Source organism: Parasteatoda tepidariorum, chromosome 8 (genome assembly GCF_043381705.1).
Source record: "Parasteatoda tepidariorum isolate YZ-2023 chromosome 8, CAS_Ptep_4.0, whole genome shotgun sequence".
Taxonomy (NCBI): domain Eukaryota; kingdom Metazoa; phylum Arthropoda; class Arachnida; order Araneae; family Theridiidae; genus Parasteatoda; species Parasteatoda tepidariorum.
The window spans coordinates 80862985-80888993 of NC_092211.1; the positions used below are offsets into that span (position 1 = coordinate 80862985).

Sequence of the window (26009 nt, forward strand, 5' to 3'; positions counted from 1 at the left end):
ATAATCTTTTTCAAAAATTTTTTTATGGTTGGATGCTAATGAACCGCACTTTAGCTGAAACTGATGTGAGATATCATTAACCGATAAATACCATTAACTTTCTTATAAGTAATGGTATATAACGAAATGTTTGGCAGTTAATGACTTTTAATTTCGATAATAGTTTATTTAACCTGTATTTTTAATTTAACTACGGACGGGAAAAAAAGGACTAGATTTATAAAACCTATTTTTCTTTTAATCTGAACAGCTGAACACAACAAATTTCTTCGTTTTCAAATAGTAAACAAACACCCGCATATAATTGGAAATTGGATCCAGGACATAGCAGGTCACGTCAATTTCGAATAAGTACTCTTTAGCAGCGAACTAAAAAAGAAACCTAAATATGAAAATAACTAAATTGAATAAAACATAGATGTCTCGACCTGATATGCCAAATAAGATGGAACGCCAAGAATATTATACGCTGGTAAACATAAATAAACATCTTCTCTCTCATCCGAATTCATGGGTGTGAAGACAGAGGTGCACCAACAAAAATTTCTTTACTGAAATTTCGCAGAAAAGCTGAAATGGTTGTCAGTTTAGGGAAGACATGCTGATCCTAGGAAGAGATACTGCTCCCCACCTTTTGGAAGTGGGGGACAGGGGAGCGCTCAATAGGTGCTTCAGCGCGTGTAAGAAGGAGCTATTAATCTAATCTCAGGTACAAAGAGGGGGATGCTGATATCAGCTTTTTTTTACCCCTCCCCCCTAAGCAGAGATGTAAACATCTCAACTTGAGTTGAGAGCGTTTGCATAAACAATAGAGCTGGATATTATTATTTTGAAAATTCAGTACTTGTTTAGCGCTAAGGCCTCAATTTTTTCAATAATATTGTGCAAGTTAATATTGTTTTGATATCAACCGGGAAATTATTAAAAGGGGAAAAAAAAATTCTTGTCTGGAGATGTTTGTCTCGTTTGGAAAAATTGAAAGAAAATGAGGCATAGAGTAGATGTATTAAATGAAATATGGACTAGACACGAATTACCATACGGAAAAATAAATAAATGAACATTAATTAATAAATCAAAAAGGGAATTTTAATAATTGTTATTAATAAAATATTTTCTGAATGCGTGTAAATTAAATTTAATAAAAATGTAACAATCCGACCATATTCTTATTGATATTGCGATAAAACTATTATTTTGAAGTCTTATATTAGACGTAAAACTTGACTGATTTGATGGAAATAAAAAATCTGAGTTGAGAGAAATTGAATCAAAAATTTAAAGACAACCTATAACAAGTTAACCTGTAACAAGTTAACATATAATCTAAAACAATTCAAAGACAATCTATAATATGTTTTGGTCCATAAGGAATTGCCTTCTACAGTGTCGAAATACCAAATGAAAAAGGGAAAGACAGGTGAAGTGCATTTCTCGCTGCTTTTACATCTCTATGTTTCTCTGTTTTATTTTGTTTTGGGACATGGATGAAGGCTCTTCAGTATAGAAACGAAACTATAGTGTGTCTGTTGGCTTTATATAATAATTTAAAAAAAATATTTATGAAGTATTGATATTTCGAATTATATCAAGTTTAACGATTTTTTTTAAATTAATTTGTTAATTTTTTTTAATTCATTCAGTCATCAGTTAAAATGAAATTTAAAGATCAAGATTAAGGATCCTAAAGCATCGGTTCCCAATTTTTTACGACTGTGAAAATCAAAATGATTAACGAAATGACAAACGAAACCGCGACTTTATAAATGAAGTATATAAAGATAATTGTGAACGTATTAAGCTACAAAATTTTACCGTATTTTGAAAATATTTAATGAGAAAAATGACATTTTTTCACTGTTTTATAATTAATAATCTTAATTTAGATTTTGTATCCGACAGTAGAATTCACAGTCCTGGAGCTGTATCTAGTTTTGTTATGAATTTGTTTTTGGTGCTTGACATAAGTTGAAAATGAATGAAATAGATAGTTTTTTACGCAGTAGTGAAAACTAAAAAGAACTGCTATAAAGGTTGAAAATGTAGTAGGGAAACATGCTTCTTGTTTATCAATCGAGTTATTTAATTTCGGTTTGTTAAGTGCGATTCAAGTACTGATAAAGTATTTTATAGATTCATGTCCTTTTCATAATTTATACAGTACATTGCTATTTGAAAAATTATGCATTTTTTTTTTTCTTCAAAAAAAATTAGCCATTTCTTTTTTCTTGGCATTTTGCTTTAAATAATATCGTAAAGGCTACCTAAATATTGAGTAAATAATGTATTATTGGATTGGATCTAAATAAAATTACAAGCTTCAAAAACGTTGGAAAAAAAAAATTGTTTTAAAAATGTTCGAAGTTACGTGGAACACCACGTGAAAACCACTGCTCTAAAGTATAAGCAAGCCTGTAATATTGTTATAAGCAAAATTTCATCCTTTGGTGAAACATCTTTAGAAAGGTAGAGTAGTAAATACTTTGTAAAACAATCCATCACTAGAAGACAAATAAAGAGAATTCCTAGTTCGTCCCGATCTCACCTGGTGATGGCGACTGTATGCTTCTAGTCGTAAACCCTGATTGTAACTGTTTCGAGAATTACATGAATGAAAAGTCCCTGAAACCACTTCAGAGAAATCACCATAGGCACTTCCTCATGAAAGTCATCGTTTACCTGGAGCCGAACAAAGATACCGACACTTATCCACTTACAGATGGGAAAAAGTATTTCATCCGGTCAGAGGGAGATTTATAGGAAAAAATAGAATCTTTCGCAATGAGTAAAATATTTTCAATGTATTTTCGTAGTATTTATTTAAACTAATGACCAAAAATAATAATCACAAGGACCTATTTATTCGTCATAATAATAATAATAACTTATTTGCTGTTCGTTTTTTTCAGTTTTCCTCATTAAATTTTATGGTAATATGTAAGTGGGGGAAAAAAAGAAAAAAACAGATACAAGAATGTGGGAATCGAATTTCATTAGGAAACAATCCAGGGGAAAAAATGCATATGAAAAACGATATTTTTAAAATGAAGTAATTTTTTTTCAAAAATTGAAATAAAATTAATGATTCTTAATAAATCCTTTATTTTCGTTATCGTGTTGGCTTTCTAGAGAAAAGATATTAAAAAAAAAAATTTGAGACTTTTTAAAAAAAAAAATTTCTATTTTTTTTTATTTTTTTAAAGATTTAAAGTAAATAATTTTGTTATTTCATGGAACAATACATCAAGTCGTATTAAGCGTAAAATATATGAATCATTCAACTTTCTAACGAGTTTGAAATATTTATTTTTATTTTTTAATGTCACGTGTTTTTTTTTTTTTTTTTGTATGTCATGTGTTTTTTTAAAATCTATTTTGGCATGTCAGGGAAAACATTTTGAAAAACAAAACTTTAATAAGAGATATAACAAATTAAACAGGTCGTCTGAACCCTGTTGAATGATTCATTAAAATTTTTATTTTTATTTTTTATTTCCTCGGTTCTAAAAAAATAAATCTCCGATATTAATTACGCAGTGAATAAACGGTTGTACAACTGGATGCAGTAAATATACGGCAGAGATCAATATTAAAAAGGAAGCAAATGTTCACACTATAAAAAATTATTTAGAATAAAATGATAAGGAAACTCTGTATCATGCATGCTTAAGTCAAGTTAGGCAGTATTTAGGGTTAGCTTACAAATTAGAATTAACTACATAAAAAATATTTACATATTAAATTTGGAAGTAATAAACAGATAGATGAATTAGCTGCGAATTTTCGTTTATGAAACTAATAAAACAAGTTTAAAAAAGTCAACCACTTTCTAAAGATTTCTTTTCTTTCTTCATCTTGAGAAGCGAAACAAATATAGCAGACAAAAAGGAAAAACATCGGCTTGTTATCTTTTTCCAAAATCGGCATACCATGTCGCGTCAAATTGTAAAGACGCGCGTTCGCGACTTCGAAGGCGACAGGTATCAGACAATCAATAACCATTTGTACTATCTTCCCATGTTTCAGGTGTCTCCTCGAAGAGGAGTCTTCTGTCTCCTCTGAGAGTCCCGTGGATTTCTAAGAAAAATCCGTTATTGTTTAAAATTGTTCTTTCGTTACTGAAATTATTTTTTTTGGTTATTGATTAAAGATATTTACTTTTAAAAATTAATATGAGTCTACTTTTTTTTCTCATTTATTTATTAATTTTTAGAATACGATGGATGGTGTTTTCAATATAAATGTAAACAATAACAATCTCGAGCTCAATACCTGCTCTAGTTCCGGTTCGAAAGTTTGCAACTGCTTATTCTGCGAGGCGATATTTTCAAACGGATAATTTTGTTTTCAATAAAAAGAAGTAAATTAGATAATTTCTGAGCTCAAATCTACCGTATTTCATAAGATATTATTTTTATTAAGTAATTCTGGTGAGTTTGAAGTGAAAGTTTGTTTTAGTTATTTATAGATATATTGTTAAAAAAAGGTGGCAGGGTTGCTAGATTTTGAATAATTGGCAGTCCTGATTTATGGCCTCTTTCTATTTGTTTATTACTGTTTGTTCTTGTTGCAAGCTGTGCTCCATCTTACGTTAGTGTTAGGGGTAGACGGAAAAAAAGGTCCCGGAAAAAAAGGTCCCGGTAAAAAAGGTCCCTGGAAAAAAAGGTACGGAAAAAAGGGTCCCTGGAAAAAAAGGTCCCGGTAAAAAAGGTACCTCCATAGGGAAAATCTGTAGGGATATTTCCCCTCTCGCTTTCTGGGCAGCATGAATGCTTCTCGCTGTTTCAATGAATATTCTTTTTATTTGTAATAATTCAGATTAGATCATTGAGGTAAGGAGAAGGGTAAGGGGGGGGGGACTTATGGGCTGGTTGTATTACGCTTTTTTTAAAAAATTTTATTTCATTTATTTATTCTTCTTTGATTATTTTTTAAAGCGGGAAGATGCTATTTAAATTTTTCAATAATGTTTTACTTTTTTTTGTAATTTTTTAAGTGAAAAATATGTTATTTTCTACGGTTCTGTGCTATGTTATCAATTGTAACTTATTACAAAATAAAAAAAAGCGAAAAATGAAATAAAATAACATGCAAATACCTGTCAAAAAATTTCTATTAGAAGCGTTATAAGCGAAACACATTAATTTTACTCCCTCCCCCCTAAAAGTTTCATATAGTCTGATAACACTTTTTCAATAGAGTCAAGATTCCCGGTACAATCATGATCTTAGAAAATAACTAAACAATTTTATTGAACATTTTCATATTTAATAAACTTTTTAAGAATAAATGCATAAATAAGAAACAAAAGTTGGATAAAAAGCACTTTAAAAACGCTCGACGCGAAAAAAAAAAAAAAAACCATGCAGAAAACCAAAAACCAGAAAAAAGCCACCCCCCCCAAAAAAAACGGAACAGCAAAAAGCGCTTCAATCTAATCTTCTCATTTCAAATATTTTCCCCTACAGAATTTTCCCTACACAGGTACCTTTTTAACCGGGACCTTTTTTTCCGGGGACCTTTTCTTCCGTACCTTTTTTTCCAGGTACCTTTTTTTCCGGGACCTTTTTTTCCGTACCTTTTTTTCCGGTACCTTTTTTTCCTAGAACCGTGTTAGGACCTTTAGCATTGTAAGCATCAGTATTGCTAGCATTGTAAACACAAGTAATAAGTAATCAAATATTATGTTTGCAAGAATCTCAAAACACAATGATCACGCTGCGAGCCAAACGGCTTTAAAATACTACGGAACAGTAATCTGGAAAAATAGGCAATATGGAGCTTGCAGCGTTTCCTAGTGTAGTAAACACCATCGATAGAAATGTGTGTGAAGTATATGAAAAACAGTGGAGATATAAATGGTAAAACATTCAATCATAAAATAAAATAGAATTTTTAAATATATAAAATTCATTACACTAATCTTAATTATTTTTATGATTAGAAGAAAACATCTTGTATGAATACTATTAGGATGAGTTTTTAGTCGCATTAAGAATGCAGCTTTATATATGAGTTCTAAATTTTGAAAAATACGTAACTTAAAATGAGAGATTTAATTTGAAAGCAGTTGAAAAATTTTAATTTCTCATTTCAACGCAAAAGTCGAAAGTTTGTACTTTATTTTAATTAACTTTTTTTAATCTTTTTTTAATTTTATTTTACTTGCATGGTTGTTGATCGTTTCTTTATTTAGTAATGAAAATTGTGAGAACTAATATTTTGATAACTACAATTCACGTAAAAGAACAAAACCGTGGGAATAAAGTATTCTTTCGCAATAAATCTTTGAACTTATAGTTTTAAGATACTATTTATATATATTTAGACACGAAACATTTGAGTTTAATTAATTGATGGAGTGAAAATAGAGGATATGATATCTGAACCTTAACCTTCCAAGCCTATCCTTGTAACGTAAAAGGAAGGACATTGACATCATTCTATCATCTTAAAAATGCCTTCAGGGTTATTAGGCTTACAGAACTTATGAACATAAGACACTATCACCCCACCAAAATATGAATTTAAGTTAATGGTATTTACTCACATCAGTTTCAGCTAGGTGTGGTTTATTTACATTCAGCTATAAAAAAAATTTAAAAAGATTATCCAGCAAAAGTTTAGTTGTTAGGTAAATACTTGCTTTATCTATAGCAGACGATTTTCGAAATAGGTTACTGGGCCGGCAGACGATACTTTCTTAGGGTCACAGCTGCATTAAAGTGAAGTGATGAAAGGGAAAATTTTTTTACTTAGATAGTACTTCAAAACTCGGTTAAGATAACTTTTATGAAGGTTATGGAGTACAAAAAGGAAGAGAGTTATTTATATCGAAAATATAATATATTTTGTTTTATTTTAAGAAAAACGTTTCAAAGTTATTAAGTACAACTTCAACAAAAATGTGTTACGATTTTTGGTTGTTTTGAAAAGCTTTAACTTACAGATGTGTGCATTAACTTACGGATCCAAAAGATAAATATTTTTTGAACAGATTTTGCGTCTTATTGTTAAATGCAAAGAGAGAGAAGGTTAGAAACTTAGTAACCAAGCTTGACTTATATTATTATTTTTGAATCGAGAACTTTCTAAACTGTTTCAAAACTTGTTTCGATCTGTTTTATTTTGCTGAATTGAAAATTATTATTCATTTTTCAATATTACTTTTAAATTTCATAACAATTTTATTTTATTTGAAAGCAAAATTATATATATACATTAATTTTTAAATACTTTGAAATGAAATATTTATTTTAAGCTTCGTTTACAGCACAATAAGTTAACTATGCCAGAATCATAAAGTTTTTTTCAATAAAAAACCGATACAAACTTAAATGAAATATATTTTAAGAAAACTAATTTTTTCCCATTAAAAATAATTGTTATTTCCTTTTCGAACGAAGAATAATGAAGAAAAACGTTGAGAACCGAATTCTAAAAAAGAGATATGAGAAGAAAAAAAAAAAAAATAATGTTCCGTGAAGAATTAGAATTACTTCCCCACATCCCAAAAATGCCAGACTTGGGGGAGAGAGTAATAGAACACGTGGGTGTCTACGTGCAGTGAACCACGTGTTAATGTTTATCACTTTGACAGGAATAATCTCTGCAGATGATTTTGCGTCACGTAGAGTAACCTTAAAGTTATTTTTCGTTCTCAATACACCATTTATTAAATGAATTGTCTAACATTGTACCCTGTTACTTTTACAGACACTACATTTTCTATCTCAGTGATACTTTTCGAACACGCTATCTGTTGGAGCCTCTCTCTCTTCTCCCTAGATTACAACCTTAAGTAAGAATTAATTTATTGTTGGGTATTCCGAGGAATCAGACTAGTGGGGCGTTTCCAAATACAAATAATTACTTAGTTTTGTTTGTAACACAAGATCTGAAACCATTTAATGGCCTCTGTTTCACGATTTTATTTTTTAAATTTTTTTGTTGTTGTATCCATGAGCTGATTTAAGAGAGGGCATTAGACATTTGGATACGTGACCAGGACCTCACCAAATGATTTATCACAAGGTATGGGGCCTATTTTTCCGAATATTATTTTAGAAATTATGTTCCAGCTATTTTTAAATGTTTTAATAATTCAAATGCGGGAAAATTTCATTTTCTGTGACAGTTTCCGTACTGCTAGAAGCGAATTTTCGTATAAAGAGGTTTTAACCAGTCTTTAATGAATTCAACTGCACAACTAGGCGCTTCTTTAGAATCAAAAATAAACTTCGCATACAAGCGGTTTTTTTCAGCCCTCACAATCTCATGAGCAGATTTTGTGCCCCCATAATGTTTATTAAAAAAAAAAAAAAAAAAACTAATCAAGTACTTGAGCAAAGAGAAAGAGTTGACGGAAATGCTAATATTTCTGAAGTTGACATTCCATTTTAATAAACTGAAAATTAATCTAAATTTATTCGAACAAGGATAAAAAAAAAACTAATATATTCTGGTAGAACAAAACATTATCTTCCGAATGATCTAAAACAATATGTTAAAAAAATTTAATATTAAAATACAAAGAGAATTTAGTTACAAACCCGATGATTTCTCTCACTTTAAGAACTGTAGGTTCGAATTCTAAATAAACAATAGTTGAAATGACCATAAGGTTCTAGTTCTCTTTGTATATCAGAATTCTCTCAATTAATAAATCAATGAAAAGCATTTAGAATACAAACAATATGTATATTTGGTACGGGTATTGCATTTTATTTCCCTGGATTTCTGAACAAGTAATTATATATTTCCGAAATAGTTGATCCCTTTTCGAAATTTATTTCAAAATCTATTTTCTTAATTCTCCGAATAATGAAACATTTTCAATTCAATGCTTCAATGTAAAACTTGAACATCTTAAGCATCTTCTTAAGTTTTATAAATCAGTCTCTGTTCCCAAATATGTTTTAAAATGGCATAATCATATTAATTAAAATCCAGGTATAAGAAATAATATAGAGCCATATGTATGATTGTATTTATTTCTTTTTCTTCAGTAGACACGCAAGTTATTTCATATTTTAACACATATACATAATATGTACATAAAATTTTTTCTACATATCTGTCAAAGGTGGCCAGATTTGTTACTATTAGATATCGACAGGCATTACAAAAGATGTTACCTATTTCCGGGGGCTTCTCAAACTTACCAAAATAAATGAAATTTCTTTATTACTCTTAAAAAAATTAAAATTCGAAATTCCGAAATAATTATGAACAAAAAAAAATTGTTTGTAAAAAATATGATTAATCTATTCTGCATTTTTTGTTTGTTCTATTAATATTGAGAAATTAAATTGAAAGCAGTTTCATGTTTCATAGATTACAAAATAGTAACGAAAATGACAAAACAATTAATCTGAATAAAATTAAAAAATTCAATGAAAATGATAGACACAATTATAAAGCAGATGGCAGCACTAAAGAAAATAATATCAAATCATTAAAAGAGATGGCAGCACTAGAGTCAAAATTAGTTTCTTCAGAGTTAGAAAGTCGTTCAATTGAAATGAAAAGTATTCGAGGGAAAATAGAAAATTTTCGAATAGAAATATTAATATCGCAATTACTCTTTGAGAAAAAAGATTGCTATATTTCGGTGTTTAGTGACTTTGAATTGCGTTTTGAATTCTTACAAGAGAAAAAAAAAACACACACACACATTCCAATTTCTTTTTCTTACAGGCATAATTTGTATAATTTGGCAACGAAATAAAGAGAAGAAAACAAAACGTCGTTTTCTTACGATTCTGTTTGAGGTGCCTTTTAATATTGAGTAGAAAAATTGAAAATGATTTAATTAGAACAACAATTAAAATAATTCAAATACAAATAATAATAATAATTATTATTATTATTTTGATCCACCAAACAGCAAAATGCACTTTATGGGTAAAACATTTCTCTTAGTTATATTAATACAGGTTTTATGAATCCACGGAATGTAGCAACATAGTCAGATTTCGATCATTTACAAATAAAACTTTCGTAAACCACAACAACGATACGTTTTTAAGAATTATAGAATATAATATGGGTATTTCATGTTTGTTTTAAAAAAATTTAAGTGATTATAAAATAAACTTGTAATTATCAAAACTAGTTTGTTATCGAACCTGGAGGGATGTTGTTTCACAGATTAATTTCTATAATTTACAAATCAAACTTTTATAAAGTATTTATGCTACTTTATCACAACAAATACGAGTTTTTAAGAAAAGATTCTTTGTATAAAATAGATGAGTATATTTTACGAGATCAGAAAAAATTTAGAAAATTAAACATAATAATAAAATAACCAGCAACCAGAAAAATATACTTGGTCTCGTACCTTCACTGAATGTAGTTAGATTTCAACAATTCAGAAATCAAACTTTCGTAAACTTTTCATGCATTCCCACAATAGATACGCGATTTTTTAAGAAAAAGTTCTTTTTAAAGAATTAATTGTTATTTTACGTGATTAGAAAACATTGAAATAATTAAACATAATTATAAAATAACCTGAAACCATAAAAATATACATGGTCTAGTATATCTACTGAATCCAGTTAGATTTTTACAATTTTGAAATCAAACTTTCGTAAACCTTTCATACGTTCCAACTACAGATACGCGATTTTCAGAACAGGTCCTTTGTATTTTATGCGATTCGAAAACAAATTGAGATAAATAAACATAATCATAAATGAACCAGCAACCATAAAAATATACTTGATCTCGTACCTCCACTGAATGTAGTTAGATTTCAACAATTTAGAAATCAAACTTTCGTAAACCTTTCATACTCTTTACAACAACAAATACACATGTTTTCAAGAAAAAAGTTCAGTGTACAATAGATGGGCATTTTATGTAATTGGAAGTAGATTGAGACAATTACAAAATCATGTTGAAACTTTCCAAAGAGTAAAGTATGAAAGAAAAAATAAATAAACAAAGAGAAAGGCACGCGCATCAGAGATTTAAGAGGTATCATTTCAGCTTCACCGCACTCTCTGATTTTCTAAGAACCTAATTTTCACTCATCATTTTACATTCTCATCAGTAAAAGACTAGGGGGAGGGGGGTAAGAGATGATTACAAAGTTTTTGTTTTTTAACGGAACCCCCGACGAAAATTCCTCGCAAAAAGAAAATCATGCCCACCCCCGAGAATATATGCACCTTCCTCCCCTTCCAGCAGCCAACAGTCATAATTTTGTAATATATTATAACCCCCACTGTTGCCCCCCAAAAAGCCTGAGGGATATATTTTTCATCTAAGACGATCAAGAAGGTCAATAGGTGATGCATTTTTTTTAAAAAAAAAAATTTCATGTAATTTTTTTGCTTTTTTTTTTATGCAGAAGGTAATCCCCCCCCCTCCTTCGTTTTCTCCTTAGTAAGCGTGTATTGGCGTGCGTAGAATAAAGCATCGAGTCACGATTTATTTTAGAAGGAAATGCGGGAAAAAAAAGGACTGCACAATAATTTCAGAAGAGAGTTTTTATATTTCCTTAGATAATTTCATATAGTTTATAGAATATTTTTAAATGTCATTTCACCTATTTGCATGTTAACTCAATTTTTTAAAATTGAGTTAAAATTTACCACTCGCGCGAGTCCTTGAAATTTCCCAGGGAGGTGTTCGAATATTATTCAACTTTTTTTTTCCATGGTTTCAAATGAAACAACACTTAAGCAAATAATATGCTTTTTTTTAAAAAAACTTCCTTGATTTTATAACAGTTTCTAATGACTGTTAGATTAGGGTTTGACCATCTTAAATCTATAATCAAAGCCTTCAATGCTAACAATAAAAATTGAACTAAGTTGTTTAACATGAAGATAATTCAACAGATTTGTGGAAATGAAAAGCGTTTTGTGATCTGATTTTCTGTTTGAAAAATAACGCTGCATCATCTAAAAATATGCAAAAAATTATGAATTTCTCTGATTTTCGCTTTTAATTAGGTGGAAATATCTCACGAAATTGGGGATTTTTTCAAAGAAAATTTTTATAATTTTATAAAAATTGAAGCTATTGGTTCAGTTCATGGTTTCTAGACACAGTATTTTTTAAGCAAGACAATGCATGCAGTTTAAAATTAGAATTTTTCCTACGAGCTTAAAACATGTAAACTGAGGGTGATTTTGCCCTCTTTTCCTTGTCAGAAAAAAAAAAAAAACAAAACAATTGTAGTCTCTTTTATTCAACGTAATATTTTTTAATGTAATTATTTTCATAACTTACAAGGAATTTTTTTTCCGATAAAAAAAAACTTAGTGTACGTATCCTTGCCTATATAAGATATATGTAACTATAGCATCACATTCAGCAGCCAAACAAGTTGATACCATAGAAAACTAAAAATCGTTATTCTAATCGATACAATCTGTCAATGTCGGAAAAAACACATCCGTAAAATTTAATAAGGAAGAAACTAGTTTTCAATGCCAAGCAAAAGAGGTTTTAATGATATTGAAAAGATTTTGAATTTTTTTTACATTAAATTTAATCAAAATTTAAAAAGGAATATTTTAATAAAATAAAAATAAATAGTTTCAAATTTTTTTTCATTTACATATTTCCTAAACTTCAATGCTTTCTTTTTAATTTCATAAAATTGATCTCGCGCGGTTATGTGAAAATTTGTATTATTTGATTTTTTTTTTTTAACAGATCCAGTTATTTTAAAATTTAAAAAGGAATATTTTAATAAAATAAAAATAAATAGTTTTAATATTTTTTTTTGATTTACATATTTCCTAAACTTCAATGCTTTCTTTTTAATTTCATTAAATTTATTTCGCGTGATTATGTAAAAATTTGTATTATTTGATTTTTTGTTTTTTCGTTTAACTGATCCAGTTATTTTATAGCAACACGATTTCAAACGCTATTATTTTTGGAATACTCAGTAAACACTGAGAAAACGAAAGAATTGTACCGTAAAAAAACTATACATCATCACGCGCGCTAACAGAAAAAATTTTACCCCAATACGAAACTCTATATTGAGCAAAGTGCTCTATTAGGAGCGTTGTTCACGCATTCTCCTATGGGAATGTGCAGAGACCCATTTAAAGGTGGTTTTGTTACAATCTTGTGCTATCGGTGTGATGTGTGTGTGATTGTTGAAAAAGAGATGAGAGGCAGTCATTAAGGTCAAATACGATGGAACATCAGTCTCGTTGCGAAACTGGGATTCTCTTAGTCGTTCGTAAAAAGAAATATTTCGCAGAGGAGGGTCATGTATCTGTGGTAAAATGCTCAAGCCAGGTGAACAACCTATGTAGCTTTGTTTTTCACCTTAATGATTATGATGCTTTTTGCTCGTATTTTCTTCTACCCCCTTTTCTTAAATGCCTCTTATATTCTGAACATGTTAATCTTAACGTGGAGTTCATGGTTAGGGAATGGTTAAAGAATGTAAAAATTTAGTCCAAGGCTTTTTGGTTAATGGTATTAAGAGAGAATTACGAGATCAATTGCAAAATAGCTTGCTTCATTAATTAACGATTTCTGGGAAGTTTTTTTTCCTTTTTCAGAAGAATTTAACTTTTGGTTTTGATAGATTAAATCAAAAGCTGTATGGATATTTAAAGATATGAATTTAAAAAAAAAAAATCTATAAGTTGCATTGATAAAAATTTAGAAAATTTAGCAATGGGTCCATTTAGCCATTTTATTTAAGAATAAAGTTAATAAAGTGAATATCAACAAAAAATTAAGACGTAGAGAATGCTTACCCAATTATGAGGAAATGTGCTATTTTGTGAGAAATACACGAAACAGAAAATCAAGGTAGCATGCAATTCCTCTGCATTGATTGCTGGTTCGGAGAACCACTGATAGTTAAATAAACCATACTAACTAATTTAACCATTAATAGTTTATTTTCAGGTGGTACCTGAGTCGTATACCGGAGTAATAATGGGGGGGGGGCGAAGGCAAAATTAACTTTAAAATTTATACGTTGCATTGGTATAAATTAAAAAAAAATCAATAATGTATCTATACATCCATTTCTTTTTAAAAAAAGTTAATAAAGTAAATATATAAATAAAAAAATTACGACAGAGAAAATGTTTTCACCATTATGATGAAATGTGCTATTTTGTGACAAAAACGCGAAATAGAAATCAAAACAACATCCCTTTTTCATCGATTGCTGGTTTGGAGAACCATTGATAGTTTATTTTAAGGTGGTTCGAGTTGTATACCGAAGTAACGTTGGAAGGCGATGGAGGCAAGTTAGGGCAGTATACATTTTCATTGACGTAATGTAGGAATACAGCAAAGCTGAGATGATTTACTGCAGAATATCTGATAAGAATGTACGCCTTCCAATGATAGTTCGAATTCTAGTTATTTCTGGTCGATATGAATTCCGCATCCGGCTTGCACCGACTACAGTGCTGACGTAAAATATCCTCATTGGCAGACGGATCATGGGTTAGAGTCCCCTTGCCGTCAGGCTAACCGTGGGAGGTTCTCACGATCTTCCTCTCAATGTAAAGCAAATGCAGGTCAGTTCCATCAAACAATCCTCTACGAAGACAAAATTTCTCCCAATACTTGACCCAGGAGTTCTTCTGGATTGGGTTCAAAATTACAAGACTACGGAGTTGAACATTAGTAGTCGTAAACCCCCAAAATAGGGTCGGCTGTTCAACGACGATTATAAAATAAAATATAAAATAAGATATGAATGTAAAAAGACTCAAGAGCATCAAAATGAGCCGATGTGACCGAAGTAGAAAGAATTTTGGCGTTGTTGAAATAAATTTATTCCCAGCATCCAACAACAATCGATAGGCACCATTTTAAAAATTAGAATTTAATTAACATATTATTTATTATTTTAATAATGTTTGAACACTCAATCATAAGATAGAAAACGTACTGAATAACTCCATAAAGTGAAATGAAAAAGAACTACTGCAGGAAGAGAGTTAACCATTCATGAAAAGTGTCATATAAGAGCTGAGTTTTGAACAAGTGATATGTACAATTTTAAAAATTAGAATTTGATTAATATATTATTTATTATTTTAATTATTTTTAAACACTCAATCTTATAGATAGAGAACGTACTGAATAACTCCATAAAATGAAGTGAAAAAGAACTATCGCAGGAAGAGAGTTAACCATTCATGAAAAGTGTCATATTAAGAGCTGAGTGGACAGGATCCGTTGTACAGAAGAACAATACTAAATTAAAAGCTTCCTTTTCAAGAATAGGCGTAAATAATTCTTCTGGAATGAAATTTTCACTCATTCATGAAACTGTGACCAACAGGATATCGCCATAGTCACTTTCTTCAATTGAATTTCAGATTCGCGTGGAGGTACAAAGCGAAGAGACAAAAAAGCAACGTCAGATACGTATGGTTGGTTCTTTTATATAGTGCAAAAAAACAGGGCCACATTTTTCCTTAAAAATAATGCCGGGATATGTATGTTACGAGAGTGAAAGTTATTCAAGCAAATCTTGAACGCTCCAGTTTTTTTTCCACTGTTATTCGAAGAAAATTTAATTTTCCCTTTCCTACAACACTTTCCCCCTTATTCTTTTCCCCATTCAAACGATGACATCAAAAATCTGTTAACAATATAGTTGATAGCAATGTCGATCATTTAATTAGCGGACGAAAAGCGTGAAGGCATGCTTGCTTGGAACCTATTAATAGGGTCTATAAAACGATCAAGCAATTTTTCTTTTCCGTACCAGGAAATTTTTTCTTAAAAAAATTAACGGCAATTGGCAAAAATTAACCTAACTTTAATAGTTGAAATTTATCAGATTGTCACGTTGACTATTTTGAGGTAATAATTTTTTTAATAACTTTTTTCAAAAGTAATAAGCAATTAAAATTCTTTTTTATTGGTTGACTTCATTAATATTTAATATTTTCCTGAAAAAATTAACGGCAATTTTCAAAAATGAACCTAATTTCGATGTTTGAAATTTATCAGATTGTTACGCTATTTTGAGGTAATCAGTTTTTTTAAAATAATTTTGTTCGAAGGTAAAAAGCATTTAAAATTCTATATTATAGGTGAACTTAATTATTGCTTTACAGGAAGTTCAGAAATTTATAAAATTATAAGCAGTTGCCTTCAGAGATTTGGCAGTTTGATTTGGTCGTTGCATTCACGCCTAAAATGAAACATTCTGTTTTTATCTTTATGTTTTTCGAAATTTAAAGAAGTGGATAAAAAAAAAAAAACAGAGTAGTTTTAGAGATAAAAACTTTTATTATTTTAATGGTTTAGATTATTGTCAAAAATAAGTGGGGTTGTTTTTATCCTGCCGAACGATAAAAGAGCGGAAGGATAACAACAAAAAATTTTAAAAAGTTTGTGAAATCATTAATATTTAGGATGTTAAATCATATAACTGTTTTCCTTTTCAATATGTTTTTTGTTCGATTTTTACTTAATAGTTTGGGTATTTACTTACATTTCACCGTTGGTTTTTGACTTCCCCGGTAATGCCCTTTGTATTTTAGATGCAGCGGATGACTTGGATCGCATCAAACCTTTTCTCTAAAAAGGAAAAAAAAATGAAACATAAATATAACTCATTGTAAAATACAATTTACAATTTTTAGTATAAAATAAGTTGAGAAACAAGCATATCACACTTAGAACAACGATGATGTAACTCAAAATTTACTAATTTTTAGTATAAAATAAGTTGAGAAATAAGCATATCACACTTAGAACAACTACGACATAACTCAAAATTTACTAATTTGTAAATGGTAAGAGAAGTAAAATGAAATGGTACGTTACATTGTGCATTTCATTATAAGATGGTGGGTTCAATAAAAAGTTGAGTCATGATTATCAATCATGTCACAACACGATTTTATAATGTGATTTGAATTCGATCATACTCTGAACGATACTGACACAACTTAAAATTTAATAATTTGTAACTGTGTAAAATGTAATACATCTTTCATTGCTTTCATTGTATGTTACATTATAATTGCATTGTGCAGTTTAAATTTCATCGTGGGTCCATTCGACGCTGCTAACCGAAATTCCAATAAGTACTATATAAGGTTTGAGTCATAATTATGAATCGTGTCAAAACACGATTTGATAACGTGATCTGATTTTGAAACATTAGACATTGCTATTAATTAAATTAATCAGAAACTACATGGTTTATGCATGGTTTATAAATTTTGGTTTATAAATCTACATGGTTTATACATGGTTTATAAATTTTGGTTTATAAATCTACATGGTTTATAAATTTTGAAAATTTTTATAATTCATGGTTAACAAAGATATAAATAAATGTTTATGCAATGCAAAAATATAAATAAATTTTTATACTTGCTTCTTATTTTTCTTCATTTTAGAGATGAACCTTAACAGTATTTTGAGAAATACATAAAAAGTAATGTTTTACATTAGTAATATCAACAACTTTTTTAATCATTTAAAGTTTTAAATTTTTTAAAAAAAATGGCCATATGTTTTAAAAAGTGACCACTCTTAAAAATGCTATAACCGGCCTCTGACCAGTAGCAAAATTTTCTAATTTTACCCTGCTTAGTGAACAATTATACATTAAAAAAAAGGAAAACATTAAAAAAGAATGCCTTTAAATCTAGAAATATTTAATTAGGTGATTCAAGTGAAATATTTAATTACATCTCTTCAGTGTAGGGTTCTTTAAGCACCTTGGTATCAAAACCCAAAGTCAAAACTAGCTCTTTATTGTAACAGGTGTTTTCTGTTTGAAAAACGAAGTATTTGTCTCCGAAACCGACTGTCAATCGCGTGAAAGTGATCGAGACTAAACACGTGTGGGATTATTTTCATATCTCGATTTGAAAACAAACTATCGAAAATTCAAGCAGAAATATTTTTCAAACCGACAATGGCCTTGATAGAGCCGATGCCTACGGAATATCCAGCCTACTTACACGCCAAACAACATGCTTCCAATGCGAAGGACACGCCAGAATGTCAGGTTATGCATAAAACTTGGTGTTATTGATACAGGTGTGTGCATAACACTTCTTGAACGTCCAAGCACGTAAGTATGTTCAAGCTCCCGTTCACAGTGTCTGGCTGGGTGCCAGATTAGGAGGGAAATAAACCATTCAATATACAACTACTAGAATATGATGAAATGCAAACAACACATTTTTTAAAATTAGCAACCTCATGGAGAACAACAGTCACTATTTCACTTTAGTGCTAAGTTTCACAACTAAAATGATCAAAATTTTTAATTTCTCGAATGTGTTTTAAAGTAAAGCTGAATAAATGTCATGAGAATGAATAATAACCATTTTAAAAGTTGTTTAAAGTTGTGGAAACTTTCACAACTGAAATTATCAGAAATTTTAATTAATGTTTGAATATAAATCTGTGTTCAAATAAAACTGAATGACATAGTTATTAATTGAACATTGGGAACAATTGTCTTTTTTCTTTTCTGTTGCATGTTTTTTTGACGAATCTTGAAAATTTTCAAGTCATTGAATTTTAAGTCAGCAATTTATTTTTCTCCCCAAGTTACAGTTTTTTTTAAATGGCATTTGCAGTCCAATTTTTTGAGGAACTGCACAGGTTTTAAAACGTTATATATAACAGGGGGTGGCGTAAATGTTGCAACAAACTTATAGAAGAGGTAGGATTAAGATTGCGTAGGAACCCATTCCCGGAAATGTCGTCATACGCCGTTTGGGGAGGTTTCCAATTATGAACAGTTTCTTGTGAGCATTTTCTGAATAGGTCATAATAAAGAAGTGCCCCTAGCCGCGTACGATGACATTTTTGGCCAGGGATTCCTATGCACTTTTCATCCTAATGATGTTTCGTAAATTTCGACAAAAAATTGGACTAAAAATTTAATTAAAAAAATCAGTGGGTTTTAGGAGTAAAACTAATTTTACATTTGAAATCCCCACACTCGAATTTAGGCAAGTTCAAGTATTTGTAAAAAATTCAACAAAAAATTTCGTCCTCAATATTATGTATTACTTTGGTCCAAATTAATGCTTACATTAGAGCATTGTCATAAGATTATAAATGTCTAAGCAATGATCACATAAATTTGCAGCTTACTGGAGAAGAAAGCATCGGAGTTTTCTTTATTGAAAAGCTATACAATTATATCTAAAACACTTATGATTTTTAATAAAGTTGTATTTTTCTCAAACAAATTTTGAATGCGTAAATAAGAAATATTATGCACATTTTTTGTTTATATTATGTGATACTTATGTTCAGTGTTTTATTACTTATTAATTACATAAATCAAATTGAATATAAATATTTCATAATTTTTTAATTGGATTGATTTCAACTGAATGGTCCGAGACCCAGAATCGATTATGATTATATTATGCCAATCTTGAATATAATTACAATTCATGCTCAAGGTAGGGAAATCAACCGGTGTTATACACCATGTCTGACAATAAAATAAGACATGTAAAGGTCACTTGGGTATCCATGTTTGTTACAAAAAGATAAACTCCCGGATAAGACTCCCTTTTAGATGGTGAAAAACTGAAACCCAGATAAATTTGATGTGATAAGTTTTATACTAGGGAGCAGTTTAGTTATGCGTAAAATAAAAATTTGCACTTGAAATGAAATGTAAAGGTACACATATTTATCGCAAAAAGATAAACCCCTTGATAAGACTCCCTTGTAGTTGAAAGAAAAACTGAAAGCGAGATAAAATTTAAGTGATAAATTTAACACTAGGAAACAGTTTAGTTACATGTAAAGGCTGTACTTAGAAAATGTGTGGTATTTGAACTAAATGCCCTTTAAAAGCTTTTCATTATTTTCTAAGATACTTTTTCTTATGCGTCAATATTAACGAAAAAGGAAATTAGAAATACGTGAAAATAATGAGCAATCTATCATGCGATGCATACATTAGGATTACTTGATTGTTGTCAAGCTTTTCCCATTGTCCACTTCCTTGAACTTAATTGGTGACAAGTGAGTGAAAAGAAAAGTGAAATCGTAATCTGTCGACGTGCTAATAGTCTCAAAAAATCAATCCCTTTCTTCCGACTACTGATTAGTCGCAATGACGGCTATGGACAATCGCGCAATTAAGAGTTATAAAGATAAGAGTTGCACAAAAGAGCGAAAGTCACAAGGAATGTGAGAGTACCTGACAATGAATGTTGTTGCAGCTGTCCGATTTTGTAAGCGTATTACGTATTTTACGAAAATGGAAAGATAAGTTTGAACACTGCAAGAAATTTCTCAGAAAAAAATGGTTAAAAAACAATTTATTTAATTGTTCTTTTACCACGTTCAACTAAAGTAGTCAAATAACCGTAAAAAGATGGTTTCTAAAACTGTTAAGTGTGAAAAAAATAGTTTATTGACTGTTTTCACCAAATACGGTTAAAACAGCTAGAATTTTATCCACGCCAACTGCGGCCACCTTACGAAGCCACTTAGTTCCTTGCAGCTAGGTACATATTGTAGCCGAACTTGCCAATCTCATGACTGGGGGTTCGAAACCCAGCTTCAGCGCTACTATATTTCTTTCATTTTCTTTTAACACACGAAGAGTTTCCTTGCGCTACTCAATTCCTGCCCTCCAATGGCCGGTTGAATTTAATTTTTACGGTTTTGAAATCAGTTGTAATTGATTTCAAACTTGTATAGTTTTGTTTTCACGGATTTTTAATAATACCGATTGTAAACTGTTTCAAAACAGTAAAGGAAAAGAAATGTTCCTAACTGTAAACTTTATGTTCAACAGGATGGACAGACTGCTGCCGGTTATTTTACCGTAATTTTAGAACGAAAATTTTAACAGTGTATATTGGTTGCATTGGAATATATAAAATAACGGTTTTTGTTTTCACAATTAATTGTTTTTTCAATAATAACCTAAAAAATTGCACACACAAGGTTTCCTTGCGCTACTCAATTCCTGCCCTCCAATGTCCGGTTAAGTGTAATTTTTACGGTTTTGTAATCATTTCTGTTGCAAATGATTTCAAACTTGTATAGTTTCGAATTCACAGATTTCCAATCATACTAATTGTAAACTGATTCAAAACCGTAAAGGAAAAGAAATGTTCCAAACTGTAAACTTTATGATTAACAGGATAGCAAATTATAGCAATATTAACAGAAACTAAATTCCTCTAATTAGATTAACGGGCAATAAATTTATAGCAATAATATTAACAGAAACTAAATTACAGTACCATAATTAAAAGAAACTAAATTATAGCAATAATGTAAATAGACACTAAATTTCAGCAGTAGGATAAACAGCAAATTATTGCAGAAATATCAACAGAAACTAAATTCCATCAATAAGATTAACGGAGAATTATAACAGCAGCATGAACAGAAATTAATTTCAGCAATAAAATAGCAAATTATAGCAAAAATATAGCAACTAAATTCATGTGATACGATTAACAGCAGGTTCATCCCTGTAGTTGAGTCATCCAACTTTAGAAACACTTTTCATATTCAGTTGCATCGAATATTTTGGTTATTTCGCTTTTTCCCAGGAAACACACATGTGTATTGTCCTCAAAGACACTTAGAACATTTTTTGACATTTAGGGGTTTGCGTAAAAAGAACAATGGGCAAATATATTTTATTGGATAGCCTTCGGAAATTTTCATGGTGTATACTGAAATAAAAATAAAATTGTGGAGAATATTATCCAGAAAAAAAAAGAATTAAGTGGAAGTATATTTGATATTTTTCAAAAACAATTTTCTCGTAAATAATTCGCATCTCGAAGAAAGATCGCCGACGAGGTCAACGACAGAAATGGCTCTGAAGTTTAAAATTCTGATTTCTTACAAAAAAGTACGAAAAATAAATACATAATTCATTTACTTAAATTTGGACGGAACCATGAATTTCAATATAAGATACATTGAAATAAAACAAAAATTATAAACAGAATTTTGTTTTATAGCTTTGATAAATTAGTCCATAAAAAGAAAAGTAATAAAATACATCAATAAAATGCATTCTTCATTTCAGAAGATAAACTTAGAATCAAAAGAAAAGATCTTACCCTACCGATCACAGTGTAATATACAGTGTAATATACAGTGTATATACAGTATATTATACAGTGTAATTTAATAAATGTAATAATACACTGTAAAAAATAACTGTAAACTTAACTTTACTAGGAAAAAAAAATCATTTTTTCTACAGAAAAAAAACTGTTTAAAGGTGAATACAGATTTTTTTCTGCTTTTAATTGTTACCCGTTTGTTTCTTTTTGTATATTTGACGGTTTAAAGCCATTTTCTACTCAATAGTTTTTTTTCTCACCCAAATCATAAACGGATTAAAACTATCAATTCAAATTCTAGTTCCTGTCATGCAATTTTGGTAATCCAAAGATAATTTCGTTTTTTTTCAAATCATTTTTTTTAATACTTGCTCTTACTTTTCAGAAATTATTTTATAATTTTGAACATAGAATAAATAAAATTGCGATTCGACTTCATTGTCGAATTGATACTTGACCCGATAATTATCTATCTTTCGAAATTGCCGGACATTTTTACAAGGGTGGACCACTAAAGTTTAAACATTTTTGCACTTAATATTATTTCAGTAAGTAAGACTTTTTAAGATAAAGACATTTTAAGATTTTTCTTCATGACTAGAAACTAGAGCTGCCGTGGATAGGGGGATAGCACTCTCATCTTCCATTGAGATATCCCGGTGCGATTTAATTATGCGAATTATGCTCCCGGCTCGCAACGACCACAATCCTGACATGATTATTTCTTAAAGTTCTTTTTGTTGTTGTTGTTCAAATAACAGAATTTTTTTGTTAAAATAACAGAGTTTGTTTTCTAAAATAACAGTACTTATGTGTTTAAAAAACAGGCACCCGTTTTTAAATATCAGTATTTCTCAGTGAAATAAACAGTCTTTTACTAGCACACCAACTGACAGTTTTTTCCTGTAAATTTAACAGATTTTTTAAATTTATTTTTTCAGGTTACGTTTACTTTTACAAGTAAAAAATAAAGGTGTTAAGTTAAAAATGAAATATGTTTTTTGCAAGAAATATGATTAATTTATTTGCAAATTAAAATTACTTGCAATATAAAATACCTTAACTATAATAATTACCAGAAATAAGGCATGTTTTTAATGGCTATTTGTTATCTGTAAATTTAATTTTAATGATGTAAAAATTTGAGCTAAATTTAATGAACTTAAACTATTTTTAAAGCGCCAATGCACTATTTTTTTCGTAAAATTGATGTTATTAAATAAAATATTTTGTAACAAATAATGATAGTACATTTTAACATCGTTAAAAGAAAACTGTCTGCCGTTCATGCCTCTCTATTTTAGTTTTTATTATTATTACTTTATTACAGATACTCACTTAGGGTAAACTTTTAAGTCGATAAACTATAATTAGAATAAAAATGAACATGCATATTTTGAAATAAATAATATTTCAACATCAGCTTATTAAGGGTTAAAGATGGTATAGATGAAGCGAAAGAAAATATTCCTAGATAAAAAGTTTGTTCGTTTTTATTTATGATCCATTATCCCATCTGACACTTTCAAAAAGCGAAAGTTGTATAACGGTGAAAAAAAAAAAAGTCCACTAGAAAAGAACGTTACAGGTAAGGAAATTGGTAGAATGGGGGGAGGGGAGTGACGTGGACGATGAAGGGAGTGTATTTCCTTACAGTGAAACGGAAACCTATTCATTTACAGCAAGCTGTAAGTAAATTTCGGCAATAAAATGAAAAAGTTATTTTTGAAAACCAGGTAAAAAAGAAAATTTGATCAAACATTAAAAGGATGATTGTTTATCGATCAGTTAGTTCTGGTTGACTATATTATTTTTTCCTTGTAGACTACCTATCGATACTTTTTTTTTTTAAATATTTTTTATCTATTGTTGAAATTTAAAGAAATAGTTAGATATTAAATTTCAAAAATTATTACTTCAAACCGTCCAATGAAAGCTGGATATTTTTAAAATTCGGTTGAGATTTAGTGTGATGAGTTATAATAAATCATGCAGAAAATAATATATATATTTTTTTAAACCTCCAGACGAAAAAGTTGTGAAAATTGAAAAAGTTGTGGTTAATATTTCTTGGCAGACTGCTAGCAACGAGACTTACTAACATTATCGAACTTTGAAATGAGAATACAAACTGTCTTAAAAATCTGAAACATTTTTTCATCAGTCTAATATATACTTGTTATAAACACATTTTGGCCAAAGAATGATATTCCGTGTCTTAGCGGTAATTCTGGAGCAAAAGATCAAGATGGCCGCTATGCATATTTTTTAAAATTACTGGTAAAATAGCATGCTTTAAAACTTGCATGCTTTACATGTTCTCCTTTTTGAAGGAAAAAAAAAGTACTTAAAATGAAATATATATATAAAAAAAAACTTACTAATTTATTTAAAATGAATAAAGTCACTCTTAAGTGAAAAATCTGCCATTGATATTTCTTGGCAGACTGCCAACAAAAAGACTTGTATAACTTATTATAATCGTCGTTGAACAGCCGGTCCAATTTTATGGGTTTACGACTACTTCTGTTCAGCTCCGTAGCCTTGTATNTTTTATCTAGTGTTGAAATTTAAAGAAATAGTTAGATATTAAATTTCAAAAATTATTACTTCAAACCGTCCAATGAAAGCTGGATATTTTTAAAATTCGGTTGAGATTTAGTGTGATGAGTTATAATAAACCGTGCAGAAAATAATATATATATATTTTTAAACCTCCAGACGAAAAAGTTGTGGTTAATATTTCTTGGCGGAGTGCTAGCAACGAGACTTACTAAACATTATCGAACTTGAAATGATTTACAAGATTTCTTTGAAAAATAAGAATACAAAGGGTTTTATAAATCAGATACATTTTTTCATCAATCTAATACATACTTGTTACAAACACACATCTTGAACAAAGAATGAAATTCCGTGTCTTAGCGGCAATTCTCGAGCAATAGATCAAGATGGCAGTTATGTATGTTTTCTAAAATTACTAGTAAAATAGCATGCTTTGAAACATGCATGCTTTTCTTTTTTTGAAAGAAAAAAAGCACTTATAATGAAATATAAAACAAAAAACTTACTATTTTATTTAAAATTTAAACTTCGTCATTCTTAAGTGAAAAATCTGCTGTTAGTATTTCTTGGTAGACTGCCAACAAAAAGACTATTATAACCGTCGTTGAACAGTCGATCCAATTTTATGCGTTTACGACTACTAATGTTCAACTCCGTAGCCTTGTAATTTTGAACCCAATCCAGAAGACAAGTGAACTCCTGAATCGAGTATTGGGAGAAATTTGCCTTCGTGGAGGACTTTTGCGTTACATGGAGAGGAAGATCACGAGAGCCTCTAACGGTTAGCCTGACGACAAGGGGACTCTAACCCAGGATCTGTCTACCACTGCGGATATTTCACGTCAGCACTGTGGTCGGTGCAAGCTGGATGCGGAATTTGTATCGACTGGGACTTGAACCCGGTTCGCCGCATTGGAAGACGAACGCTAATATCCCCTGAGCCATCGCGACTCCAACAACAACAAGACTTGAAAATATTATCGAATTTATAATGAATTCCATCCTATCTTATGAAAAATAGAGATTTATTAGAAAGCGTCCACTTCCCCATTTGCACCGGAAATAAAATCTCAAAAATATGACACGATTCTTCACCGATCTAATATATACTTGTTATGAGAACACATCTGACCAAAAAGAATGAAATTGCGTGTCTTGGCTGTAATTCTCGAGCAAAAGATCAAGATGACCGCTATGTATCAACTTGCGACCTTTCCTGAAATAACAGACAAAAAAAATCATTCGAAATGATATACTTCTCAACACGTGGTATACATTATTTCATTGTTATCTCACAAGGAAAACGTTCTCTTTCCCGTTTACAAAACGACAAGTCTTGTCGTCTCAAACGTAGGGATCACTCAATTAGAACGA

General features: G+C 29.9%; 1 protein-coding gene across 4 annotated transcripts in view; it reads right to left on the bottom strand.

Moving 5' to 3' along the window:
* The window catches only part of LOC107440570 (uncharacterized), a 449104-nt gene that overhangs the window by 23580 nt on the left and 399515 nt on the right, over positions 1-26009 (bottom strand). For all 4 annotated transcript variants that reach the window (XM_043043457.1, XM_043043458.2, XM_043043459.2 and 1 more), the window contains one exon: positions 16466-16551. In XM_043043457.1, coding sequence (XP_042899391.1) covers positions 16466-16551 — 86 coding nt within the window. The remainder of the gene's footprint in view (positions 1-16465; positions 16552-26009) is intronic.